The sequence below is a fragment of the Nuphar pumila genome, chromosome 3 (genome assembly GCF_984573655.1).
Source record: "Nuphar pumila chromosome 3, dmNupPumi1.hap1.1, whole genome shotgun sequence".
Lineage (NCBI taxonomy): Eukaryota > Viridiplantae > Streptophyta > Magnoliopsida > Nymphaeales > Nymphaeaceae > Nuphar > Nuphar pumila.
The window spans coordinates 19,028,529-19,053,919 of NC_143251.1; the positions used below are offsets into that span (position 1 = coordinate 19,028,529).

Consider the following 25,391-nt stretch of genomic DNA (forward strand, 5'->3'; position numbering starts at 1 on the left):
TACCATCACTAAAGGGTTATTTCTATCCTCATTCTCATTAAATTTACTGGATTATACTGATGCTGATTCGGGAGGTAACCCTAATGATAGAATCTCAACTATTGATTTTTGTTTTTTTTTAGGAGATTCCTTAATTGCATAGAGATGCAAGAAGCAACAGAAAGTCTTGTTGTCCCCTACTGAAGCTGAATACAGGGTTGTGGCAACTACTACAATGAAATTTATTTGAATTCGAAATCTTCTCAAAGATATGGGTGTTAACATCTCTGGTGCTTCAAAGCTATGTTGCGACAACAAAAGTGCAATTTATATCGCCAGCAATCACACCTTCCATAAGCGCACTAAATATATAGAGATGGACTGCCACTATGTTCGTGATGAATATCTAAGAAGAACAGTTGCCCTACCATATGTCACATCAGAATATCAGTTGACGGACTTTTTCACTAAAGCTTTTCCTGCTCCCCGTTTTATTTTTCTCCTTAACAAACTTTCGCTCATCTCTCTGTAAAATTTGAGGGGGGGTGTTAAAATACTTGTATTTATACATTATATATATATATATATCCAATAGGGGTATTTTCATCTTTTTATATAATTGTTTTTAAAACAACTATTTATTATCTAGGTTAGTTTATTTTATTTTATTTTTGTATTTTCTTTTTTTCTTTTGCTTTTTATTTCACGCAAAAGGGGCCCCACATAGAGTCGTTGGGGCCCCCAACGGTCACAAATCGTCAGATATAAAGCAATACAAAGATCAATAAGGCACATAAAAAATACACAAAAAGTAAAAAATGCAAGTCTTTTATTGATAAAGTGCTTCATACAAGCATAGAATACAAGGGGGAAACAACCCTCATATTTATACACAAAAAAAAGGAAGGAGAGGACCATTGGAAGCTCCCAATGTAGTCGTTGGGAGCTCCCAACGGTCATATTTCTGACCGTTGGGAGCCCCCAATGACTCTATGTTCATTTTGACCATAGAGCCCCTAAGGGTCCTCTAAATTACAAATAAGGAAAAAATAAAATAAAAAATGAAGAAATAGAAAATAATTGTTTTAATAAAACAGTTTTATTATGAGTGAAATGACAAAAATGCCCCTATAGAGCATATACCTATATAACCGAAAATATATATATATATATATATATATATATATATATATATATATATATATATATATATATATATATATATATACAATCTTAATACCCCCTTCAAACTTACGGTATAAACATCGAAAGTTTGTTGAGAAGAAAAAGGAAACGTGGAGTAGCAAGAGGCTTAGTGAAGAAGTCCGCAAGTTGAAATTCGGAAGTGACAAAAGGCAATTCAATAGTTCCTTTCAGTAATTCATAATGAACATAATGGCAATCCATCTCGATGTGCTTGGTGCACTCATGAAAGGTGCGGTTGCTGGCAATGTAAATTGCGCTTTTATTATCGCAATACATCTTCCAAGGGTTGGAGACGTCAACACTCATATCCCTGAGAAGATTTCTTAACCATACAAGTTTCATAGTTGTAGTTGTCATAGCTCTGTATTCCGCTTCAGTGAAAGATAACGAGACCTTCTGTTGCTTTTTGCATCTCCAGGCAATTAGAGATTCTCCTAAAAAGACACAAAAACCAGTAGTTGAGATTTCATCATTGAGATTTCCTCCCCAAATCAGCATCAATATAAGCAAGTAAATTCAAAGATGAGAATAGAAAGAGCCCTTTAGTTATAGTATTCCTGATATATCTGACAATTCTTAATACAACACTCATGTGTACAATTGTGGGAGCATGTTGAAACTGACTAGTAGAATGAACGGCATGAGCGATATCTAGTCTGGTGATTAATAAATGAGAGACCCAATTAGCTGTTTGTAAGGTGTAGGGTCTTCGAGAAGAGTCATATTTTCAAGTCTTAATTTAGCATTCACCACTTCAAGAGTTTCCACCTTATCATCTGAAATGCGAGATTTATCACATATATCTACAACAAGTTTAATTTGAGAAAGTATGTACCCTCTAGGAGAGTATGCAACTTCAATTCCTAAAAAATATCTTAAAATCCTAAGTCAGACATATCGAAATTATTTTTTAACACATTTTTAACATTACTAACTTTTTTTTTGTCATTTCCTGTTATAATCATATCATCTACGTAAAGTAGAAGAATAACAATGCTAGTAACTGTATTTTTTTACAAAGAGAGCAGTGTCAGTATAACATGAACGAAAACCCAAATTAGTCATAACATTACTGAACCTATCATACCAGGCCTTAGGAGTCAGATTAAGACTTTACAAGGCTTTTAAAAATTTAAGAGGTTTTCCTTTTTCAATGTCAAATCCCGGCGGAGGATCCATATAGAATTCATCATTTAGTTTTTCATTAAGAAAAATATTTTTAACATATAATTAGTATATAAGGCAATTTTTGGTTGACGCAACGGCTATTAGAGTCCTAACACTAATCATTCTAGCTACGGGTGCAAAGGTCTGCTCATGGTCAATTTCATATTCTTGTGAGTATCCTTTAGCTACTAACATCGCTTTATATCTCTCTAAAGTTCCATCACTCTTGGTTTTAACTTTAAAAACTCATCCCAATAGATTTCATGTTTAGAGATAACTACCTCTCAAGTTTTTGCTTCCTTAAGAGCATTTAGTTCTATGTTCATGCCTTCAATCCAATGAGAAACATTTTTAGCTTCATTATATTGTGAAGGATCATGCCTTGAATGTAAAGTTATTAAGCAAGTCCTATAATTAAGAGATAATGTTTCATAAGACACAAACCTATTTAGTGGAATAAATTATCTACTAGATCTTCTAAGAGGAGTTTCTTTTTGAATGATTTTGGCAATAACAACTTTCAAAGGAAGAAGAGTAGATCTATGTAGGAGAGAAGACCTAACTTGCTCAAATTCAGGACGAAGCCCAAATAAAAATTCAAAAAATCTTTCTTGTTTCACTTGCTTTTTTGCCTAAGCTCCACATCTTCAATGGCAACCCAGTTAGGCTCTAAGAGTGCTAGTTCATCCCATAGGAGATTTAAATCACTATAATAGTCTTGGATACTCATTTCACCTTGTTTGGTAGTCTTCACCTTTTCTTGCAAGAAATATGCTCTTGGAAGATCCTTTTGGGTATACATACCCTTCATGAAAAACCAAGCTTCATTGGCTTTGCGAAATTTTGCAATGTTAGCACATACCTTAAGTTCCACGTTGTTTATGAACCATGCAAAAAATTTGGCATGGTTACTCTCCCAATCTTCTACTTATTTATGATGATCTTCAATAGCCTTGATGTGAGCATCTCCCTCTAGAGCTTTCTCTTGATCTCCTTCTATCTTTGTAAGCTTGAGTTGGGAGTTCGAGAATAGTACCCATCACATAACTCCAAAGCTTTTTCCCTTTAAGAATGTTTTTCATAGTGAATGCCCGCATCATGTAATTTTTACCATTGAGCTTGAAGGAGATATCAATCTTGGTTTCCATCACGTGAGCAAGAGAAGGGAGAAGTGAAAAAGAGAGGGTGTTGTCACAAGCACAACCGCTTGTCGGCAAACTTTCTCATCCAAAAACACTATGGCTTTGATACCATGTAAGGATATGCGAAAGCACGAAAACACTAGCCACTTGAAGGCTTTACAAGATTATAATAATACAAGTGCACATGCACAAGTCCTCTATGGGACAATACAAAGATCAATATAAGGCACATAAAAGATACACAAAAAGTAAAAAATATAAAGTGCTTCATACAAACATAGAATACAAGGAGGGAACAGCCCCCATATTTATACACAAAAAAGGGGAAGGAGAGGACCATTGGGAGCTCCCAACGGTCATATTTCTGACCGTTGGGAGCCCCCAATGACTCTATGTTCATTTTGACCATAGAGCCCCTAAGGGTCCTCTAAATTATAAATAAGGAAAAAATAAATGAAAAATAACTGTTTTAATAAAACAATTTTATTACATGAGTGAAATGACAAAAATGCCCCTATAGGGCATATACCTATATAACTGAAAATAAACATATATATAATCACATTGAGGAGGAAGACTAGAAGATGATCACCACCACACAAAGATCACGATCAAGATGCTTTTCAAATATAAGAGCCCTAAGCTCTGATACCATGTAATAAAACAAGATGTGAACAATCACAATGCCTAAAAAGGGCTACACAAGTGCACAAATACAAGAGGGTCTCTAATGGGCCAATTACAATCTCATAAAAGAGATGCACAATCACAACTCATAAGAGAACAACAATATAAAAATATAGTGTGTTTATTCACATGAAATGCTTGTAAAAAGCATTAAGAAATACAAGGGGAAAACCCCTATTTATAAGCATGTAAGGACAATGGGGGCAGTCCAACTAGCTATTGGAATAGCCCCAACGGTCATATTTATGAAATACTGAATTACCCCTGATGGGTATTTCAGTTTACATGGACAGAAAAATAAATATATACAACATATTTTAATTGATACAGCCAATAGCATCCATCTGCCGAGAGTGTAGCACAACCTACGTTGCACAAAAATAACCATGGTTGAGAGAGAGATATTCTCAAACCGTCATGGTCATGGTCATGGTCATGGTCATGGTCATGGTCATGGTCATGGTCATGGTCATGGTCATGGTCATGGTCATGGTCATGGTCATGGTCATGGTCATGGTCATGGTCATGGTCATGGTCATGGTCATGGTCATGGTCATGGTAGACTTTGCAATGTTGAACACGTCCCATTATTTGGTTTTCGCATGCTATATAGGATTAGTGCATACCAAGAGAGTACCTCGATAATATACGATGATCTAATACTATAACAGACTCGTCACCACATTCTCCAAAATTTGTTCACCAAGTCATAACCAGAGTTACTAGAAGCTTCTTAGATAGGTGGGAAGCTCACTTCCCGAAAACTCGCTTCGGAAACGCGATACTCCTCTCTTCTAAAACTTGATGAGAACCTCGATTCTCCCATGCTTTTATGATTTCCACAAGTTTCCTCTATTCTTATATGTTTTCTTACTTAACTTTTCATGTTTTTTATGTGTTTTCCTCTCAGTCTTCTCACTCGCTTCCATGTGCTTTCTCTAAATTGGTAGTCATCATTTTTACATTTTGTTAAAAATTTAATTCTTACACCAAAAAATCATGAAATTTAATATTAGTTACTTTTATTTTAGTTTTTATTTGTATTTTATTTTGATTCAAATTCAATTCTTATATTTCATTTTTTTATTCTTCGCTTCCCGCTTCCTATACATTTTAAAATGCATCGCTTCCGCTTCTCGTATCGTTTCACGCGGCAACCTTGGTCATAACATCATCATGAGACTCTGGGATGCAAAACTTGTTTCACTATTGACATTGACATGTTGGCAATAAAACATGAATAAACCCACGTAAAATGAGTACTTCTACCAGGCTTCTATACTGGCATCATACCCACATCATACCAATACTGGTAATGGCAGGTCAACTGAGTTTCAGTCTTGACTCAATGCATTTTATCCATCTTATAATCCAATCAGTGTTCGTCTATGCTTGACATCAAAAGCGTCTACTATTATCTACTCATTTGTTGATCATTATTTGTCAGTTAACTATATAACTTTTACATCCTTTAGAATTTTAGATTTTTAGTTTGTATTTGACAGCCTATAACTTCATATTTATATCATTTTGTAAAATGTAGCACAATTGTGGTTTTTTGAGAAAGAAAATAGGCCACTAAGTACCTGATATAGGCAGGTTGTCGATATATGTCTGTTCCCTCCAAAACCTCAACATTTGTCAAAGATCTAATCAATATGAGTTGGCAAGCAAACAATTTCTTGTGTGAATAATACAAAACCAATTCTTTTAACTTTTAAGGATCCCGACTTCATTGTCCACTCAATCTATTGGTCAAGACCTTTTTTTGCTCTTCTAAAGAGTAGTTTCCATCTAGAAATTTTTATAAAAGGACCATTTGCAGATCTATGCACGGAGTCTATTATCACATCATTGATGATCCTGAACAACTGGCTATAGGTAGTCTCTAAATCATGCAAGGAAGCTTAAATATAAAAAGACAAGACTTCAGTTAGTAGTATGAAAAATTACATCTAGAACATGTCAGTCAAATGGTATCCACAATTTTGCAGCATCAACTACAAGATGAATGTAGACTTACAGGGAAAGAAAGATAAAAGATAATCTTCCAATCAGACCAGGATAGTGGAGTCACCTGGAGAAAATATTAATAATACGGTTAAAGACACATTTCCAACCATAGTTAAGTCTAAATTAAGAAGAATCCACTTACAGAGAAAAGTACTGATAGAGGCTCCACATAAAGGATTAGGAGATGAAGAAACATAGTCAGAATAATGGATGTAACCAGCCATAAATTACTCCATGGGGGAATCTCACTGAAAGTATATAACGCAGATAGTCAGTACATACTACCAGACTCAGTAAGAAAATAGAGGGACTATTAAGCAGTCCTAAAAGTAAGCTATAGCTCTTACCAGTGAAAACAACAAATCAATTCAGTGTGAATAAAATATTACACATTCACTAAGTTTCCAAAAGATAGATGCCAGATACGTTAAAATCAGAGTTGAACATCCGTCTCAATTTGTTTGCTGGTGAACGAATTTTTGCAAGTTACCTCTGATTCTCTCAACTCCATGTATTCAAGCATGACTAAAGTCCTTGTGGAGCATTTCAGCATAAGTTGTTTGGGTTAAATTCTATAGATGAGACCGTACATTTACTAGAACAGTCACAAAACTGTCCATAGCATTAGACTCATTTCTTTGTTGTGAATTCTGTACTTGAATTGGAAGGGTCCAGGATAAGCACTATATATATATATATATATAAATGAAAAAATTTATGGAATAATAAGGAAAACTATTGAACCATAAAGGAAGAAGAAACAAAAAACAAGCAAAAACATGACAAGAAACATGTCGAAGTAACTTGGTCAGTACTAATAAGTTAATTATTTATTATCTAGCAAAATATCACAGATGTTAATTGCAATAATCATTAAACTACAAATGGTGCCAACAACTCAATACAAGCTCCAATTTGGATATAGAGACCTCAAATAAACTCCTTTCATCCTATGAACTTCGAGGTGTATGAAGTATCATAATCGATGTTTGGAGCAGAATGCAGGAATCTATTGAGGTTGATCTAAGACTAAGACAGACCTATGTCAAGGTAATACTTTGAAACACTTTGGTATTGCTCCTTGATCAGAATATAAAGAGACAGAGAACATGGATATGACAGAAATATGACGGTAAGCATCTGCACCAGGGTAAAAAATGACAATGAAAATTTTTACAAAGTTCTTACATGAACCACCATATTTAATGTGGCAGAAAATCAGAGATCACAGGCTTAGTTGAGTGGTTAAAGTTCTGAAATCTCATGGGACGGGTATTTTAAGAAGCAGAAAATGCATGATACCAGGTTTGACCTAGGCATCCAGCTCACGCTCACGCTGAAGCCAAAAAAAAAGGCCTTAACCCCATCAGCCTCTACACCATGAGAAAAGAGTCAATCCCTCGATCTTGAACAGAAGAAGAAAGCTTTTTTCACCCAGAACTGCTTATGTTTGCTTGGTTTACCCTCGTGCCCCTACTTACACCTTGGAAAAGGCATAACACAACACGATCACTCAAGTCAGGACAGCCATTCTTATTAAACACAAGCAAGTTGACACATAGGTTTGCTCAAGTCCAAACCCATAATGTCTAATGTGAAGGTCAAAAAATCAACAATAACACAAATCAATAGGAACCATTTTGAAAGTATTTGACTAACTGACTGATAGAGATGAAATCGATCGTCTGCTTTGCCAAATAGTTTGGCCATTTGGTAGAAGTTGGGCTAGTCTAGTTTGCCATCTTTTGCCTGTAGAAACTCAGAAAAAAATATTGGGAAAATAGAACAAAAACCTACCCACCATGTTCATTCTTTCAAACTTCTCATTTCTAGTACCCTCTCTAGAACTGTAGTTGAAGATCAAAGAATGGCCAACAATCACCAATAGACGGGATCCCTCCATTTTTAAGAGCTTATCTGACCACCATCTGTTTCATATTTCTCATATCAAATGGCTTCCGGTTGATATCAGTATGCCAACTTTTAAACCTTTTTTCGCTTAATGTGATAATGTGAATTATACATAGACTAATGGCAGCTGACATGCATTGAGATTTGCCAAATATTTTCATAAATACTTGACTGGAGCTCTCTTTAATTTGGAATTGCACCAGGTTACTTTATTCTCTCATCCGTGAGTCTCCACTCTCTTCTTCTATAACTCTTGATGGTCTAGCAAGGGCTCAAGAGGATGCAATGTACCACTATTTACGAAGATATGCATATGGGTGCTTTATACAAGGATAGCTTATACATTTAGTTACCCTCTTCAGGTGTCTCATACAGAATGGCAACTTCCAACAATTTGCATAACTAGATTGCCTCTTCAATGTTTGCATGTCTTGACATGAAAATGAGCTAAAAATGCACATCATTGATTTTGAACTAATTAAAGAACCAGCTCTTGAAATTTACTGAATAAGCCTAACATGTGTATAACTCCATTCCCTAGTCCCTACAGAGCCTAAACAATGATTTCAATAAGATAGGAAGCAGATAAAGAAAAGGATGATGAAAATAAATATGAAATGCCTTACATAATTGAACGGTCCTCGCTCAGATTATTTAGAGCATTAAACATCTCCACAACAACAAGCACAGTCATTGACACAGTAGATGGATGATGATCCTCAAATACACTGCATGAATATGTTGTTTCTCTTGCTGTACACGTGTCAAAATTTACCTGAGACAATTATAAAAAATAAATAAATAAATGCATCATGTAGGCATTCCAAACCCTTCCAAGCTCAGGTCATCCGAATTTGATTTTCTTATAGATTCTGACCTAAATACTATTATATGAAATAACTATAGGCCAACCAACAACCAGGACAGAGTTGCAAAAGTTCAAATGAGAAAAGACAAAAGCATAGAATGCACTTTTCAATGGAAAAGCCATCATCCAGATATTTGTAGACAAGAAAAGCCTGAGATTCTTTTCCTTTTTTTTTTGTTGGGATCCTGAAACAACCAAATCAAGTTTGCTTACCAGCTCATTGTAAGGCAGTTTCGGACCACCATCAGAGTAAACAAACCACCATACAAACCCCGCAATGGTTGCAATGCCAACATAAGCTGAAAGTAAATGCAAAAAAACTAATATATCAAAATTTTGATATTCAATTCAAAAGTATCAAGCATTTGGAAAAGACAACATATGCATGCACGTGTGTACACACACAAATGCTTGCATAAAAACACACATCCACACGCACAAGAATGCACGCCCACCCACCCACATGCACACCAACATGCATGGACACACACAAACATGCATACATGCACATGCACATGCATACATGCACATGCATACATGCACATGCACATGCACATGCACACATCACTGCAACAGGATACTATAGGTCTTTTGAATAAACCCCCAAAAAATCTAAGGAAAAATCATGGCACATACAAAAGGAACCTTGAATTTGATTATATATATATATATAGGCATCCTAAATTTTCTTAAAAATTTAAAACCATTTTTTCTAATTCTTTCAATCCAGAAAAAAGACCCAAAAACATCTGAACATCTCAAAAAAATAAAACCAAATCACATGGGTTTGTGTTAGGTGTTTTTTGTTACAATATAATTATCATCATTTTTGTTTTTTCTGGACCATAAAAAAAGTAAAACCAGAAAAAACTCTCATAACCTATTTTCCAAATATTTTCATGATACTCCTGCAATAGTATCACAATTCATTTCTTTGCTGATATTTTAAAATGTTGCAATACTTTACCTTTTAAATAGTTTTGAATTGATAGTGATAATATTGCAAATTGCAATATTTACAAAATATCAGCAATATCTGTTGCAATGGTATACACTTACATATGCATCTATATAAATAAATAAATCACTATATATATGGGTCAATTTTTGGTGCTATTGAAGGCACGGAACTATCGAGTATAAATCACCTTCTTTTCATATTTTTTAGATTTTTTGGTAGATCAAGCCTTATGGATGTGATCCATAAAACTTTTCTAGTACCAAAATGAGTTTTGAATCATGTAATTGGGACATGTAAGAAGGTCTTCTAAGGGCTCCAAAAATTAACGGCCCACAATGCAAAAAAATTTTATAACTCAAAAAATCATATTTTTAGATCAAATTAACATGATACAAGGCTTGGTCGTTAGTAAACAAACCATGTTGAACGCGTCTATGTTGTCAGACTTAGTGGATAATGCTTGAACCTACAATTTCCAGATCAATAATTTTGTGCCTTCAATAGCACCAAATGTTAACCCCATATATATATATATATATATATATATATATATATATATATATATATATATATATGGATGGGAAAATATTTGCTACTAAAGAAGGTACATAACTAATGAGCTAGAAATCATAGGTGCAAGTTCTATCGACTCAATTTAACTATATAGATGTGTTCATCATGGATTGTTTGCTAAGGATCAAAACTTGGATTGTGCTTTTCTGATGTAAAAATGTGATCTTTTGAGTGGTGAAATTTTGGCACATTGTGGGCAATTGAATTTTGGATCCCTTTAAAAACCTAATTACTTGTGATAATCACATGATTCAAAACAAGTTTCCTACTAAACAAACCATGTAGATCACATCCGTAACATTTGATCTACAAAATATTGAAAATTTTTGAAAGAGTGATTTCTACTAATTAGTTCCTTATCTTCACTAGTAGCCAATATTTTACCCTATATACATGATGTGCAAGCTAAAATATGTGTGTAGCATATACCTCCAATCACTAAATAACGGAAAAACAACCAGCCACTAACTACAGCTTCACTAATCTGCAGAAACAGTTAAAAGCAAGTATCAAAAACACTGGATCCTGCAGTTTCAATATGCTCAAGAAAAAATTTACAGTTTAGCATTATGTCTTGCTGCTTAAAGTTACAAATATTGGACACACAAGGCAAAGCACAAAGATACCATAAACAATTTCGGTCGAATAAATTTACAAAAGTACCTAAAGAATTAGCATCTATCAATTGAGCTTCGTACTTCAACTTTAAAAGGGAAAGCCACCAACAGATATTTCAACTTTTTTTATGAATTATAAGAGCAGGAAACAGTAGAACACACAAAAGCATAGTAAATTTTAAAGGCATGCATCAAAGGTCTATGTAATCAAAACTTGCTGGTGTCTCAATAATCAATTGTAAAATTCAAGCAGAACTCTATTTGTCACAAAATTGACAAAAAGTAAACTGTCATTCTTGTAATGAAATCTCGAATACGAGCACAAGCACAAATCCACTAATGGGTAAATATAAAGCCACAAGGGCACATACATACCACAATAGCTCACAAATAATGCTCAAGAGAGCACTCAATATAAAAAATAAAAACTTATTTACTCAAGAAATGCTTAAGAAAAGCTTGTCAACAATATGGTTGAGATCCCATATATATACAAATGGGAGGAAGCACGAGGGCTAGTCCCAACGGCTACAAGAAAGATAAATAGAAAACAAAAAATGTAAAACAGACAAATACAAAACTGCCCCTAATGGCAGATCCTATTACATTGATGTCAAAAGACAAACATGCCTTTAAAAGGCATGGCCTATTACATACATAAACAAAAAAAAATGAAAAGATACATATATATGTATCTATATATAAATAATGAGTAATGTGTTCCTTAGGCCCCTTCAAAAATCGAGGTTTTACGTATTTTTTCTCACATCTAACACCGTAGATGTGATCTATAGGTTTTTTTTAGTGGGAACCAGCTTTTGGATCACCGGAATCTGACATGTACACAGATTTTTCTGGTGATCCAAAATCAATGGCTATGAAGGTACCAGTTTTTCCCGGCTCAGAAAAACATGTTTTTTTGTCGAAAAAACATGATCCAAGAGTCAATTCCCACTAAATCGAGCATGCTAAACACATCTAATGGTTCAGATATATCATAAAACACTTAAAACCTATGAGGCAGAATGACAAATGGGGCCTAATATGTTCAGTTCTCATACATAATGCATATATATTAATGGGGAAATGAAAACCTACAAAATGGGCATGGTACTAAATGAAACATGCTATTGGATTTCTGGTGTGCTTTCAAAATTCTGACCATACAGAGGTGATCTATATGCTTGTTTTTATAGGAATCACTTTTTGGAGCATTTGATTCCGATACATGGATAGATTTCTATAAGGTTTCAAAAATCAGCGGCCTACAATTTTCATATTTTTTTATGCTCCAAATACATTTTTTTTCATCCAAAATGCATGATCCAAGTGTCAATTTCTAATAAATCAATCATGCTGAACACATCTATGGGGCCAGAATTTCGAAAAAATACACCAAAAATCTAATAGCATGCTTCATTTAGCACTGTGCCCATTTTGTAGGTTTTCATTTCCCTATATTAATATGCACATATATATACTATATAATTTAGAAATTCTTTGTTTGACATGATATTATAGAAATAAGCACATTTGCATTGATACCTTATATACACTTACATACTTCATATCAAGGTACCAGTTCCAGCTACGGGTATACAACTTGTCTGCAAAATCATATGTTCTTTAAAAGCACACATCAAGTAGACATTAAACATGTTCCAAATACACTAAGAATAAGTCAGATTTGTTTCTTAACCATACATCGGAAACATCCCAAAATGCTTCTCCATAGTCACCATGTCTTTTATTTTATCCTCTTCCACAAAATCTTGGAGTTTTTAATACTTCCATGTTATTCCCTTATTTGTATTCCACTTTTAACATAAAATTACAGTAAAGCTTTTGGAGTCAATTTATGGCTTTTAAAAGTTTTGCTAAATTATCTTTGCTACCCCAAGAATATGTTGGAAGTAACTGGATGTCATGCTATTATGAAAGAGAATTGACTTAATTTAATAAGTGTCATTCGGGCTCACTTCAAAATATGAAATGTTACCAGGCATAATTTGTCTTTTGGGTCTACAAGTCAATAAATATAAAAAAACAGGAATATCGCTTCAGATTTGTGAAAAGATCGACTCAAAGAATTCCAAGTCAAAAGTTCAAAGAGAATAAAAAGTCACAATTTGGCCAACTAATACACGATAAAAATACACCACTACGACATATATATAATATTTAGGATATCTAAACTTAAATACAACTATTAATCACCAAACGAATTTATACTAAACCACATTGGATTTTTCTAGTCTGCCCACAAAATTAATACTGGTTGTATTGAAGACATTCGGATGAAACCAAATCCCTTCTTGATTGTTTTTCCTCTTTAAAATCTGTTAGAAGGGGTCCTTACTTCACATTGTATCAAATTTATATTCTTCTTTCTCAAAGGGTCTCTTGTATTGTCAGAAGAAACCTCTTGATTTGTCCCCTTCTCAGATCCTGAGTGACCTAATGTAATTAATGATGTATCTTCATGAAATCAATATAAGCACACCCCTTCCCCAGGACAAAAAAAATCTTAGACCAAATCAAGATTTCATGCATACCAAACACATTTTGTTGGGTTTAGTAACTTTAGTTTTACCCATTCAAGGCCCAATTGGATCAGAATATCAATTCAAAAAATAGAATCAAGATTGGACATTCATAACCAGAATATGAACCCAAATATCGATAAAGCATGATTATACCTAGGTCTAACCCATTTACTTCTGAATTGGATCAAAACCTACATACTCTTGATTAAGACCTTCATTTAGACATGAACCTAAGTTTTACTTATTTAGTTTTTTGCATGATTCTTGCAAGTAGGGGTCAAATGAGTTGGATTTGTCAAAATTTTAATCCAAACCCGACATATTATTCTAGGATATAGATTTAAAAAATAAGATTTAAATGTATATTTAAATAGACTTATACATAATTAGACCTTTTTTGTTTTGGACTTAATTTAGACCATGCTTTTTGTTAAACTTATATTTAATTAGTGCAAGACAACTCACTTCAAGAAACTAAGCCAAATCCAATTTATTGGCACCTTTTAAGGCTAAGACAACCTCCAAAACTAAGGTTTTATCAATCTTGTTTTGATTGAAACCATGATTTTGGATAAACCTAAGGTCTTTGGTGTTTAAATGGCAGACCCATGATTAAAACCTAAATGATGATTTTTTTCTGTGAGAAATTGTTAAAAAGTCAACCATTTAAAATGTATTGTTTAGACAAGGATATTGATTTCAGATGGGGGCACAACTCAAATTGTGCTTAGTGATGCGGCCAACAAGTACAATGGAATGATATATGCACACCCTAGAAGGCAAGGCGGTGGCAACATTGACTTAGAAGTCTGCATGTTGCCTCAGTTCATGAGTGCATTGGAGTCAGACGAAGAGCTCTTGGATGTGCTCTGCTCATAAACCAACCAATGAAAATTTGCCTTTGCATGTGTATTCTTTTCTTTTTCTTTTCAAATTGGTAGATGTCTCACTTGACTAGCCAACATATATTTGTTTTTTGTCTTTCATGGGCACAGGTTTTGCCACTTTGGCAGCTTCATTTCTAGTCGGTTCTACCATTTTTGTTGTTCCAAGTGCTACATAACTGCTTGTGTATGTCTTGTAATCTGGTTGTTGTAGAAATTCTATTTCTCACGATGCATGATTTAGTTGCAAGCAAGTATTGACTAGTCACTTGGCGTTGAATCGAAGTCATCAATTGTCATTCAGACCACATTCTTCATGGAGGTGCCCTGTTGGTTGCAGAAGCTTAATGTATTTCATCTATGGAAGTCACTTTCTTTTCCCATGGTGTCAAATGGCTTGCTGCTATGGTAACCATAGGAGTGTCATCATCCTCTTTGCCCACCAATGCAAAGATATTTGCAATAGTATCTAGGCATAGCATAGGGAATCGGGTTGGGCTCAATCAATGATCTTATGCCATTAGTTTAATCAGACTTGGATATCTTAGCTATCAAGTGAGACATCTACCAATAAGAAAAAAAACCACACGCACACACCAAGGCAGATTTTCATTAGTTACTTTATGGAGAGAGCACATCCAAGAGCTCTTTTTTTTTTACTCCAATGTGCTCATGAATTGAGGGAGCATTCAGACTTCTAAGTCAATGTTGTCACCACCACGCCTTCCAGGGTATGCATATATCATTTTGGCATACTCTTTGGTTGCACCACTAAGCACTGTTTGAGTTGTGCCCCATACTAAATCAATATTATTGTATAAACATCACATTCTATATATGGCTAACTTTCTAGCCATTTCTCACAACTGAAAACGGCAGGAAAAAAATGATAACTTAGGTTCTTTTCCTAGGTCTACATGATTCACGTACCAAAAACCTTAGGTCTATCCAAAATCATAGTTTCAATCAAAACGTTGCAAAAACATGGTTTTGGAGGTTATTTTGGCCTTAAAAGGTGTCAATAAATTAGGTTTGGCCTAGTTCTTTGGAAAGAGTATATGTCTTGTATTGTAAAGAGAGCATTTTGGTAAAATGTCATACCCTAACATATATGTGTGTGTGATATATGAAAACTGACCCAGCAAGGAACCCAAGGACGGACATCGACTTCTACTCATATTGTTTCCTTCTTCCTCTCTCCTTTGTGAACAACCAAACTCAGATGGTATCAGAGCACCAAAATATAAAATTACAAATAAAAATGGAAAAATACACAAATATCCTAAATACTCTAAGACACACATACATACATACATACATATATATAAATATACACATGTACATATATATATACATGTGTATATACATATACATGTATCTTAACATCAAAAATATGGTTTATACCAAGGTTGTCTGTATCGTACGATACATATCGTAACTTTGGGAGAAACCGATACAAGTGTGCATCGTATCCGTATCGGGTGTATCGCACGATACACCCCTTTATCGTGTCGTATCGTACAATACATGGTGTATTGTACGATACACCTGTTAAAATGTATCATTCAACCTTTGTAATCTTATATATATTTTATATATATAAAGGATAATACATATTCATATATGGTATATATGCATATGTATTTTCCTAATTATATATATAAAATATATATTTCTCTATTTATAGGCATAGGGGTAGTTTAGTCATTTCACATTTTACGCATATTCCATTTGGAATGTGTTTGTAATTTTACTTTTATTTTTTATTTATTATTTTTTTTTCTTTTTTGTGGTTTGCGCCACCTAGGGAGGCTCCCCAAAGAGTCGTTGGGGAGCCCCCAACGGTCACAAATGTGACCGTTGGGGGCTCCCAACGACTCCTTTGGGAGCCCCCTATGTGGCTCCTCTCTTGTGTTATAAATAGGGGTCTCCCCCTTGTAATTTAACTACTTCAAAGAGGAGCTTTTGCTCCATTGTAATGGGTGTTACACCCTTTTCTCTTCAATAATATTAACTTATGCCTTATAGGCATTTTGCCCCTTTTGTGGGTTATGTGTTAGCACATTATGTGCTTGTGTTGTTCCCTTTAGTGGGTATATTCGCACTTTATGTGCATGTGTATTGGTTCATTATTGAACCTAATGTATTCAAAGTCATTTCCTTACATGGTATCAGAGCAAGGTTACGATGGGGTTGTCTCTTGGTGCAACGGAAAGCGTGGTGCTCAAGAAATGGTGAAATACTCATTGTTCCTCTCTTTTTTTAGAAGTTTTCGGTATGTATCTCTTTGCTTAACATATTATGCATTATGAAACTATTTTTCTTGCACATTTAGTGTTTTTGATAGTTGAATCATTTCCCTTCACATTTCGCGTGTTCGTATATTTTAAAATATCTCCTTTTAAATTTGGTAAACTTGTTTATTGTCCAAATATTAAATTCTTGGTTATATATTTATCGATTCCTCATCACATATAATAGTAATTTAGGTTTTGCAAAATTGTTTTTCAATTATGTGAGATTTATGATTTTTCATAAGAATTTTGTGATTAACCTATAAGTTAACTTTTTATATGATTTCTTGCTAAATTAATGATCTTTGCTTAAAAACTCTTGTGTATTGTTTTTAGTGTATTTTTTTGTGAAAACAAAAACATATATATTTTGATATAATTCTTGTATGAGAATTTCTCACATCTAAATCTTTGTAGTTTACTTTTTTATGAACCCTAAGTAGTTCTTGTTAATGATAAATATTTATGAACTCCTAAAAGTCTCCCAATGGTTTTGGTTTATTTAAAGAATTTTGAAAAATTGTTTGTGATAAATATGTTGTATGAACCATTGTGTTCATTAGGAAAAGATCTTTTAAAAATCTTCTCACACTATATAGAATGCATAGTGTATCTATTGCATCCTTTGGTATAAAAGATTTCATTAATTTTTTATTTTTCTTCTAATGATGCAACTTTATAAACATGTTTGTTTGTATTTCTCACATAAGGTTTCAAAACCTCTTGATTGTATCTCTAAGGATGCCTACATTGGCCATAATATGGTCTTCTTTGTCTTAAATTGCATTTATCAAGCATATAATTGCATAATTAAAGCTTGAGAGACTCAAGCATTTGTTCCTTTTTATGAAATACATGCATTATTGCATGTTTGCCACTTTTACGCTTTTTGCGTATTTTGTTCAAATATTGTGAGAGTGTCTTTGTGCACTTCTTTTATAAAGTATTTATGCTTGTATGCGTATTGTCTCTTCGTAGACATTTTTACATTGTGGAGCTTTTTTGCACATTTCTTTTGGTGAAAGTGTAATGAATTTAGATATTGATTCTTTTGTTGAATCATTATAAAACATTGTAAGTGCTTATGGCACTTTGTACGTTTTCGCATATCTCATCACAATCAAAGAATATTAAAATTTGTTGTATGGGATTTAATCCCAATTCTATAAATTTTCAAGTATTTTTTTAATATCTTTTCCTTGGATATTGTGTTAAAGCTCTCTTTGCGAACCATTACGGTTCTTGTGATGTCTTTGTTAAAGGCTTGATTTGATTCTTGGATTATTCCAAAGTCGTTCTCACACATAACATGGCTTATATATTTCATGTTGTGTTTATTAAGTCTTTTTTATAATGATCATGATTGAACATAATTTCGTGCTTATGCAAAATCATTGATATAAGGCATATTGTTGTAATTAATTATGTTGGACCTTTGAATCGGTCCTCTTTGTAAAATCAAAAATGATTTTCCTAAGAGTTCATTGCCTTTTTATGGCATTTATTTTCTATCCATCACAAGTTATATGATGCATCAATCCTTTTTTATGGCCTTATTATTATATTAGAGATGTTTGTTGAGGTGAGTTATGGGCACCTTGTGTTATGTCATTTTAGATTGTTCACATGCCATAATATAGATGGTTGTTGAGGTGAGTTATGGGCACCTTGGGACTCTAGAATGATTTGTTATATGATCTCTAATTATGAGTGTGACACTCGTTTTCTTTTGACCATTGATCTTATGGATGCTCTTATTTATATATAAATGTGATGGATATATGGTGTTTGGAACTTTAAATGTTTTAAGGTATATTTAATTCAAGGGTTTTGGGACTATTGCTCAACCTTTTGTTGTTTATGAATCTTATGAGTGCATTTGCACATTTGTGAGTTCGTGTTTTGTGCTTTTTGTGCACAAGTGTTTCAAGTGTTCTTGTTGTGCATATATGCACATACTTATTTTCAAATTATTGTCCAAAGTTTTATTTATATGTTTGTCATTACAAGTTTTATTGTCTCAAAAGTCTTCTCCTTTTATAACTCTTATGTAAGTGTCATCATATGTAGACAAGAATTTTATTACACCTTTGTGTGTTGGTAGCCCTTTGTTGGCTTTGCTCTCTTAGTTTAGTAGCTGAACACACTTGTCTTGAGTGTTATTATATGTAGACAAGGCACGTTGATTCACACCATGGTGTGTGATTTTAGTCCATGTTGGCATTTGTGTCCTTGTTCTAGTCGCTGAGCTATGTCACAGGGACTCGGCAAAACAGATGCCGCACCCGCGTCGACGCGACGCGGGATCGCGTGCGGGTGCGGCACCGGGTGCGGTCAACATGACCCTGGGTGCGGTCAACGCACCCAGTGTCATTTTTGTCCACATTTTTTGGCGAAAAAAAAAATTTCCCCCCGATGAAAAGGAGGAGGATTAGGGCAAAAAAAAATTTTTTGCCCTAATCTCTCCTCTCTCTCCCCCTGAGCTCGAGCTCTCCCATCGCCGCCCCAGCTCTGCCGCCCCCAGCGTCGCCGCCGCCCAGACTCCTCCTCTCGGCTCCTCCTCTCGGCTCGCAGGTATGTCTCTCACTTTCTTGGGTCGGCTGAGGAGGGGCCGAGCACCCCCCCCCCCCTCTCGGTCTCTTGTTGGGTCGGCAGGGGAGGGGCTGAGCCTCCCCTGCTCCCTCGTTTTTCGACACAGGAGGGGCCGAGCCCCTCCCCCATGTACCTCTTTTTTTTGGGTCGATTGGGTCGACAGGGGAGGGGCCGAGCCCCGCCCCTATATGTTTTTCGTTTTTGGGTCGACAGGGGAGGGGTCGAGCCCCTCCCCCATCTTTTTTTTTTCTTTGGGTCGACAGGGGAGGGGTCGAGCCCCTCCCCCATCTGTTTTTTTTTTTGGGTCAACAGGGGAGGGGTCGAGCCCCTCCCCCATATGTTTTTTTCTTTGGGTCGACAGGGGAGGGGCTGAGCCCCTCCCCCATCTGTTTTTTTTTTGGGTCGACAGGGGAGAGGCCGAGCCCCTCCCCCATATGTTTTTTTCTTTGGGTCTACAGGGGAGGGGCCGAGCCCCTCCCCCATCTGTTTTTTTTTTTTTGGGTCGACAAGGGAGGGGCCGAGCCCCTCCCCCATATGTCTTTTTCTTTGGATCGACAGGGGAGGGGTCGAGCCCCTCCCCCATCTGTTTGTTTTTTTATTTGGGTCGACAGGGGAGGGGTCGAGCCCCTCCCCCATCTGTTTTTTTTTTTTGAGTCGACAGGGGAGGGGCCGAGCCCCATCTGTTTTTTTTCTTTGGGTCGACAGGGGGCCCCTCCCCCATCTGTTTTTTTTTTTTGGGGTCGACAGGGTAGGGGCCGAGCCCCCTCGCTCTCGCTCTCTTGTTGGGTTGGCAGGGGAGGGGCTGAGCCCCCCCTTCTCCCTGTGTTTTCGAATTGATTTGAAAATTGTAATGCATTTTTTTTTTGTGTTTTCAGGATAAAAATGACGGATAAAGGGAAAGGACTTGCGTCATCCTCATCCCAACATGTGAGTTCTGCTGCTAGTTTTGCTGATAGTTGCAGTGGGATTGATGATGTGGGGCCACTATGGATACATGTAGATAAACTTGCAAAAACTGGAGAAGGAGGTGGTGGAAACAAAAGATTTCGATGCAAGCTCTGCGAAAAAGATTTTGTTGGGTCTTACACAAGAGTGAAGGCTCATTTGTTGAAGATACCAGGACATGGCATTTCATCTTGCAGAAAAGTTGATGAGGCAATGCGAAGGCAATACAAGAAAATACAAGAAGAATATGAGAAGAGAAAGGCAATGGCCGATTCTTCTGCACTCAGTGTGCCATTTGCAAGCCACCAAGAAGATGCTGAAAAAAAAAGAAAAGTCAATCTAGGAGGTAGAGGAACGATACAAGCAACATTCAATACATATGGAAGAGAAGAATTGGATAGAAAAGTTGGGAGGTATTTTTATTCGGGTTCACTCCCATTTAATGCGGCTAGAAATCCTTATTGGAAGGATTTAGTAACATCCTTGGCAAATTGTAATTTGAGTGGTTATGTGCCTCCAAGTTCAGAAAAAATACGAACCACACTTCTTGCAGAAGAGAGGGCAAACGTGGAGAGGTTGCTAGAAATTAAAAAATATTCATGAGAGCAAAATGGAGTTTCCATTGTGTCTGATGGATGGACAGATATTCAAAGGCGTCCATTAATCAATTTCATTGTTTGTTCGCTTAGTGGCCCAATATTCTTGAAAGTAGTTGATGCATCTGAGGAATATAAAAATGCAGAGTATTTGAAGGGATTGTTTATAGAAGTGATAAAAAAAGTGGGTGATCAGAAAGTGGTACAAATCATTACAGACAACGCTCCGGTTTGTAAAAGTGCAGCGTTGAGTTTGGAGAGTGAGTACCCTCATATTTTTTGGACTCCCTGTATAGCACACAGCTTAAATCTAGCCCTAAAGAGCATATGCAACCCCAAAGAAGAAGAAAATTCACAAGCATATGTTTTATGTTCATTGATTGAAGATTTAGAAAGAAATGTCAAAAGCATTAGGAATTTTGTTGTTAACCATCATCGTACTAATGCTATATTTAATAGGCATTCTGATTTGAAATTGTTGAAGGTCGCTGAAACACGTTTTGTGTCCATCATTGTGATGATGAAGAGGATTAAAAGAGTGAAGAATGCTTTGATTAACATGGTGACTGATGAAAATTGGACATTCTATCGTGTTGATGATGATATGGAGGCTCAAGAAATTAAGAAATTCATTCTTGATGATGAGTTTTGGGACAGAGTGGTATACTTCCTTCAATTTACGCAACCTATTTGGGAAATGTTAAGAGAAGTTGATAAGGATGAGCCCATGCTTCACAGAGTTTATGAAATGTGGGATAATATGATTGAAAAAATACAAGCTATAGTTTTCATGCATGAAGAAAAAAATCCTGCATTGGATGATTCAGATTTTTTTAATCATATTCATTCAATTTTATTCAGAAGATGGGATAAGAGCAACACTCCTTTGCATTGCATGGCACATTCTCTTAATCCAAAATATTATGCAAATAAGTGGCGGGCTGGTGGTATTGGTCGTGTCCCTCCAAATTTAGACCCAGAGCTATCAAGACATAGAAATATGTGTATGACAAGACTTTTTCCAGAAGCATATCTTCTACATCAAGTCACACAAGAGTTTGGAAAATTTTCATCTTCGAGATTATATGCACCGACATTATTCGCGAGAGAAGAAGATAATATAGATCCTATCACATGGTGGTCAACATTTGGATCAGAAACACCTCTTCTGCAACGTCTTGCATTAAGATTGCTATCGCAGCCTGCTAGTTCATCTTGTTGTGAAAGAAATTGGAGCACATATTCTCAAATCCACAACATGAAGAGAAATAAACTCACCAGCAAGCGTGCAGAGGATTTAGTATATGTTCATTCAAATCTTCGATTACTTTCGCGAAGCAATGATGAATACAGGCACTAATTTGCTCTCTTAGTTATTTGATTATTTCTTAGTTTTCATTTAAATATACTTGTATTGTATTTATCATTTTCAAATTGGGTTTATAATGCAGACAAGGAACATCCAAATTTTGGGATGTAAACCAAGAGTGTGACTTCGAGGGAGAACATGAATTCAACGTAACAAACATGGATTTAGCTGAGCCCAGTATTCCTTCTAATGATGCATTTGATGATGAAGAAGAAAATTATTAGCATCCATTACTTCATCAGGATATACTTTGGTATGTAATTTAGTTCTTTTGTGCAATACTTATTTGATTGATATTTAGGTCGATTTATGTAATTGCTTTACTTATTTGATTGATAATTTGATATTTAGGTTGATATACTGCATGCATGATGAATCATATTATGAGTTTATGACAATGTTTATTGTTAAATGTTAAACTGCTAAAACTTCAAAATTATATATATATATATATATATATTTTTTTTTTTACATTTTTGCCCCTGCCGCACCCCCGCACCAGGGTTTTTTGGAAGTGCCGAATCCCCGCACCCGCACCCGCTCCCGCACCTGCACCCATGTGACATAGTATATATATATATATATTGATTACATGTATATTTTAACACCCCCCCTCAAGCTTTACGAGGATACAACCGAAAGCTTGTTGAGAAGAAACATGAAACGAGGAGCAGCAAGAGCTTTAGTGAAGAAATCCGCCAACTGGTACTCGGATGTGACGTAGGGAAGTGCTATGGTTCCTTTTAAGTATTCATCTCGAACATAGTGGCAGTCCATCTCTATGTGTTTAGTCCGGTCATGGAAGGTGTGATTGCTTGCAATATAAATGGCGCTTTTGTTATCACAACACATCTTCGAAGGAGTAGAGATGATTACGCCCATATCATTGAGGAGACTTCTAAGCCACACAAGCTCCACGGTTGTAGTGGCCATTGCACGATATTCTGCTTCTGTTGAGGATAATGGCACCTTTAAATGGCATTATAATTATGTTCTTGTTCTAGTAGCTTATACACTTGATTTGTAGATTTTGGAGAACTAATGAGGTAGTTGCTTGTAGTGGATGAACTACTATTGAAAATTGCAAAATTTCATTCATAACTTGTGTTTTTAGATACAAGTGAATCATATCTATGATATGTTTTTTTCAAATTGATATTTTGGCATTTAATCTATATATTAAGTGTTTATGATTTTTTGGCCACTTTTTGATATGCAAAATGAGTTTTTTTTGTCATTTGAGTGAGATTTTCCTAAAAGTGTAAGGTTCTCTACTTAAATAACACTCATTATTTTGCCACTTAAACGGATTTAAAATCTTTTTGAAATCTTGTGCTTTATACACTCTTTTTATGCTCTTGAAGCATTTCCCTCTTGAAATCGCTTTCAAAGGAATTGCTAAAATCAATAACCCTTGTCTTTCTATATGTTTGAAGCATGTTCATTTTAAGTGTTGATTCATTTCATGATAGTATATGCATATGCTCATTATGGCCTTTTATGCCCTCATTCAATAAAGTTTATATAACTTATGCCTCTTCGTAGGCTTCTTGTGGTGTCCCTTAGTGGACCATTGTGTTATTCCCCATTATGGGGTTGTGTTTGTCCAATGATGGATCTTATAAATGCATTATGCATTCTTGTAATTTGTTTTCTCTTCCTCTTTAACATGATATATGATTTTGAAACTTTGGTTCTCTACAATTTCTTTTCATGCTAAAGTAATTATCCTATCATGTGCTTCAAATTTCTATGCATAAGTTATAATTTTACACCATTGTTTTGCGGGTGAGTCATCCGATATGGTTTCGATTAATCTTGTTAGGAATGTTCAATTTAAGTAAAGTGCAAAGATAGTTTTTACTTGTTCTTTGTTGTTGTTTCACAGGATCCTGAAGATAAGAGGAAAAGAAGTACCTTGGATAGATAATGGAAGGTGCTCATCGTTAAAGACGTTGGAGGAAGACATTTGCAATTTTTAATGGCATTCGTACTAAAGGCTCTTAAAGCCTTGAGATTCTTCCTCTTGCTTTCTTCAATCTTTTTGTTCCCCCACGCAAAGTTTGAGGGGGGGTGTTAAAATGTATCATTCAACCTTTGTAATCTTATATATATTTTATATATATAAAGGATAATACATATTCATATATGGTATATATGCATATGTATTTTCCTAATTATATATATAAAAAATATATTTCTCTATTTATAGGCATAGGGGTAGTTTAGTCATTTCACATTTTTACGCGTTTGTAATTTTACTTTATTTTTTATTTTTTTCCTTTTTTGTGGTTTGCGCCACCTAGGGAGGCTCCCCAAAGAGTCGTTAGGAGCCCCCAACGACTCCTTTGGGAGCCCCCTATGTGGCTCCTCTCTTGTATTATAAATAGGGTCTCCCCCTTGTAATTTAACTACTTCAAAGAGGAGCTTTTGCTCTATTGTAATGGGTGTTACACCCTTTTCTCTTCAATAGTATTAACTTATGCCTTATAGGCATTTTGCCCCTTTTGTGGGTTATGTGTTAGCACATTATGTGCTTGTGTTGTTCCCTTTAGTGGGTATATTCGCACTTTATGTGCATGTGTATTGGTTCATTATTGAACCTAATGTATTCAAAGCCATTTCCTTACAACACCTTCGGCACACTTTAAAAAACCGAAGGTATTTTACTTTTTGGGATTTAAATACCTCTAGAGGGTCGCCTCCCTCATTTGTGTAGAGGCCATTAGAGGGGAACCCATGCACCCTAGTGTAATGAAATAAGAACAATAGAGTGCCTCTTATGAACTTACAAGAACACAATACAAAATCATAAAGGACCACTTATGGGTCAAGCATATACACATAAGCCACTAATGGGCAAAGAACACAACTAAAAATATAAAATTTGTACATTGCTGAAATGCTTAGAAAAGCGTTGTTGAATGAATACAAGGGGAGAATCCCTATTTATAACCACAAGAGAGGGAGAGTGGGGGCAGCCCAACTAGCTATTGGGCTAGCCCTCAATGGTCATATTCGTGGCCGTTGGAAGCAGCCCA

At 35.4% G+C, this 25,391-nt stretch overlaps 1 protein-coding gene across 1 annotated transcript in view; it reads right to left on the reverse strand.

The window, feature by feature from the left end:
* The window catches only part of ECA3 (endoplasmic reticulum-type calcium-transporting ATPase 3), a 203,697-nt gene that overhangs the window by 29,463 nt on the left and 148,843 nt on the right, over positions 1-25,391 (reverse strand). Inside the window, exons 28-32 of the mRNA XM_089998975.1 lie at positions 10,937-10,991; positions 9,187-9,272; positions 8,732-8,880; positions 6,337-6,442; positions 6,205-6,258 (exon numbers count right to left, since the gene is read on the reverse strand). Coding sequence (XP_089855101.1) covers positions 6,205-6,258; positions 6,337-6,442; positions 8,732-8,880; positions 9,187-9,272; positions 10,937-10,991 — 450 coding nt within the window. The remainder of the gene's footprint in view (positions 1-6,204; positions 6,259-6,336; positions 6,443-8,731; positions 8,881-9,186; positions 9,273-10,936; positions 10,992-25,391) is intronic.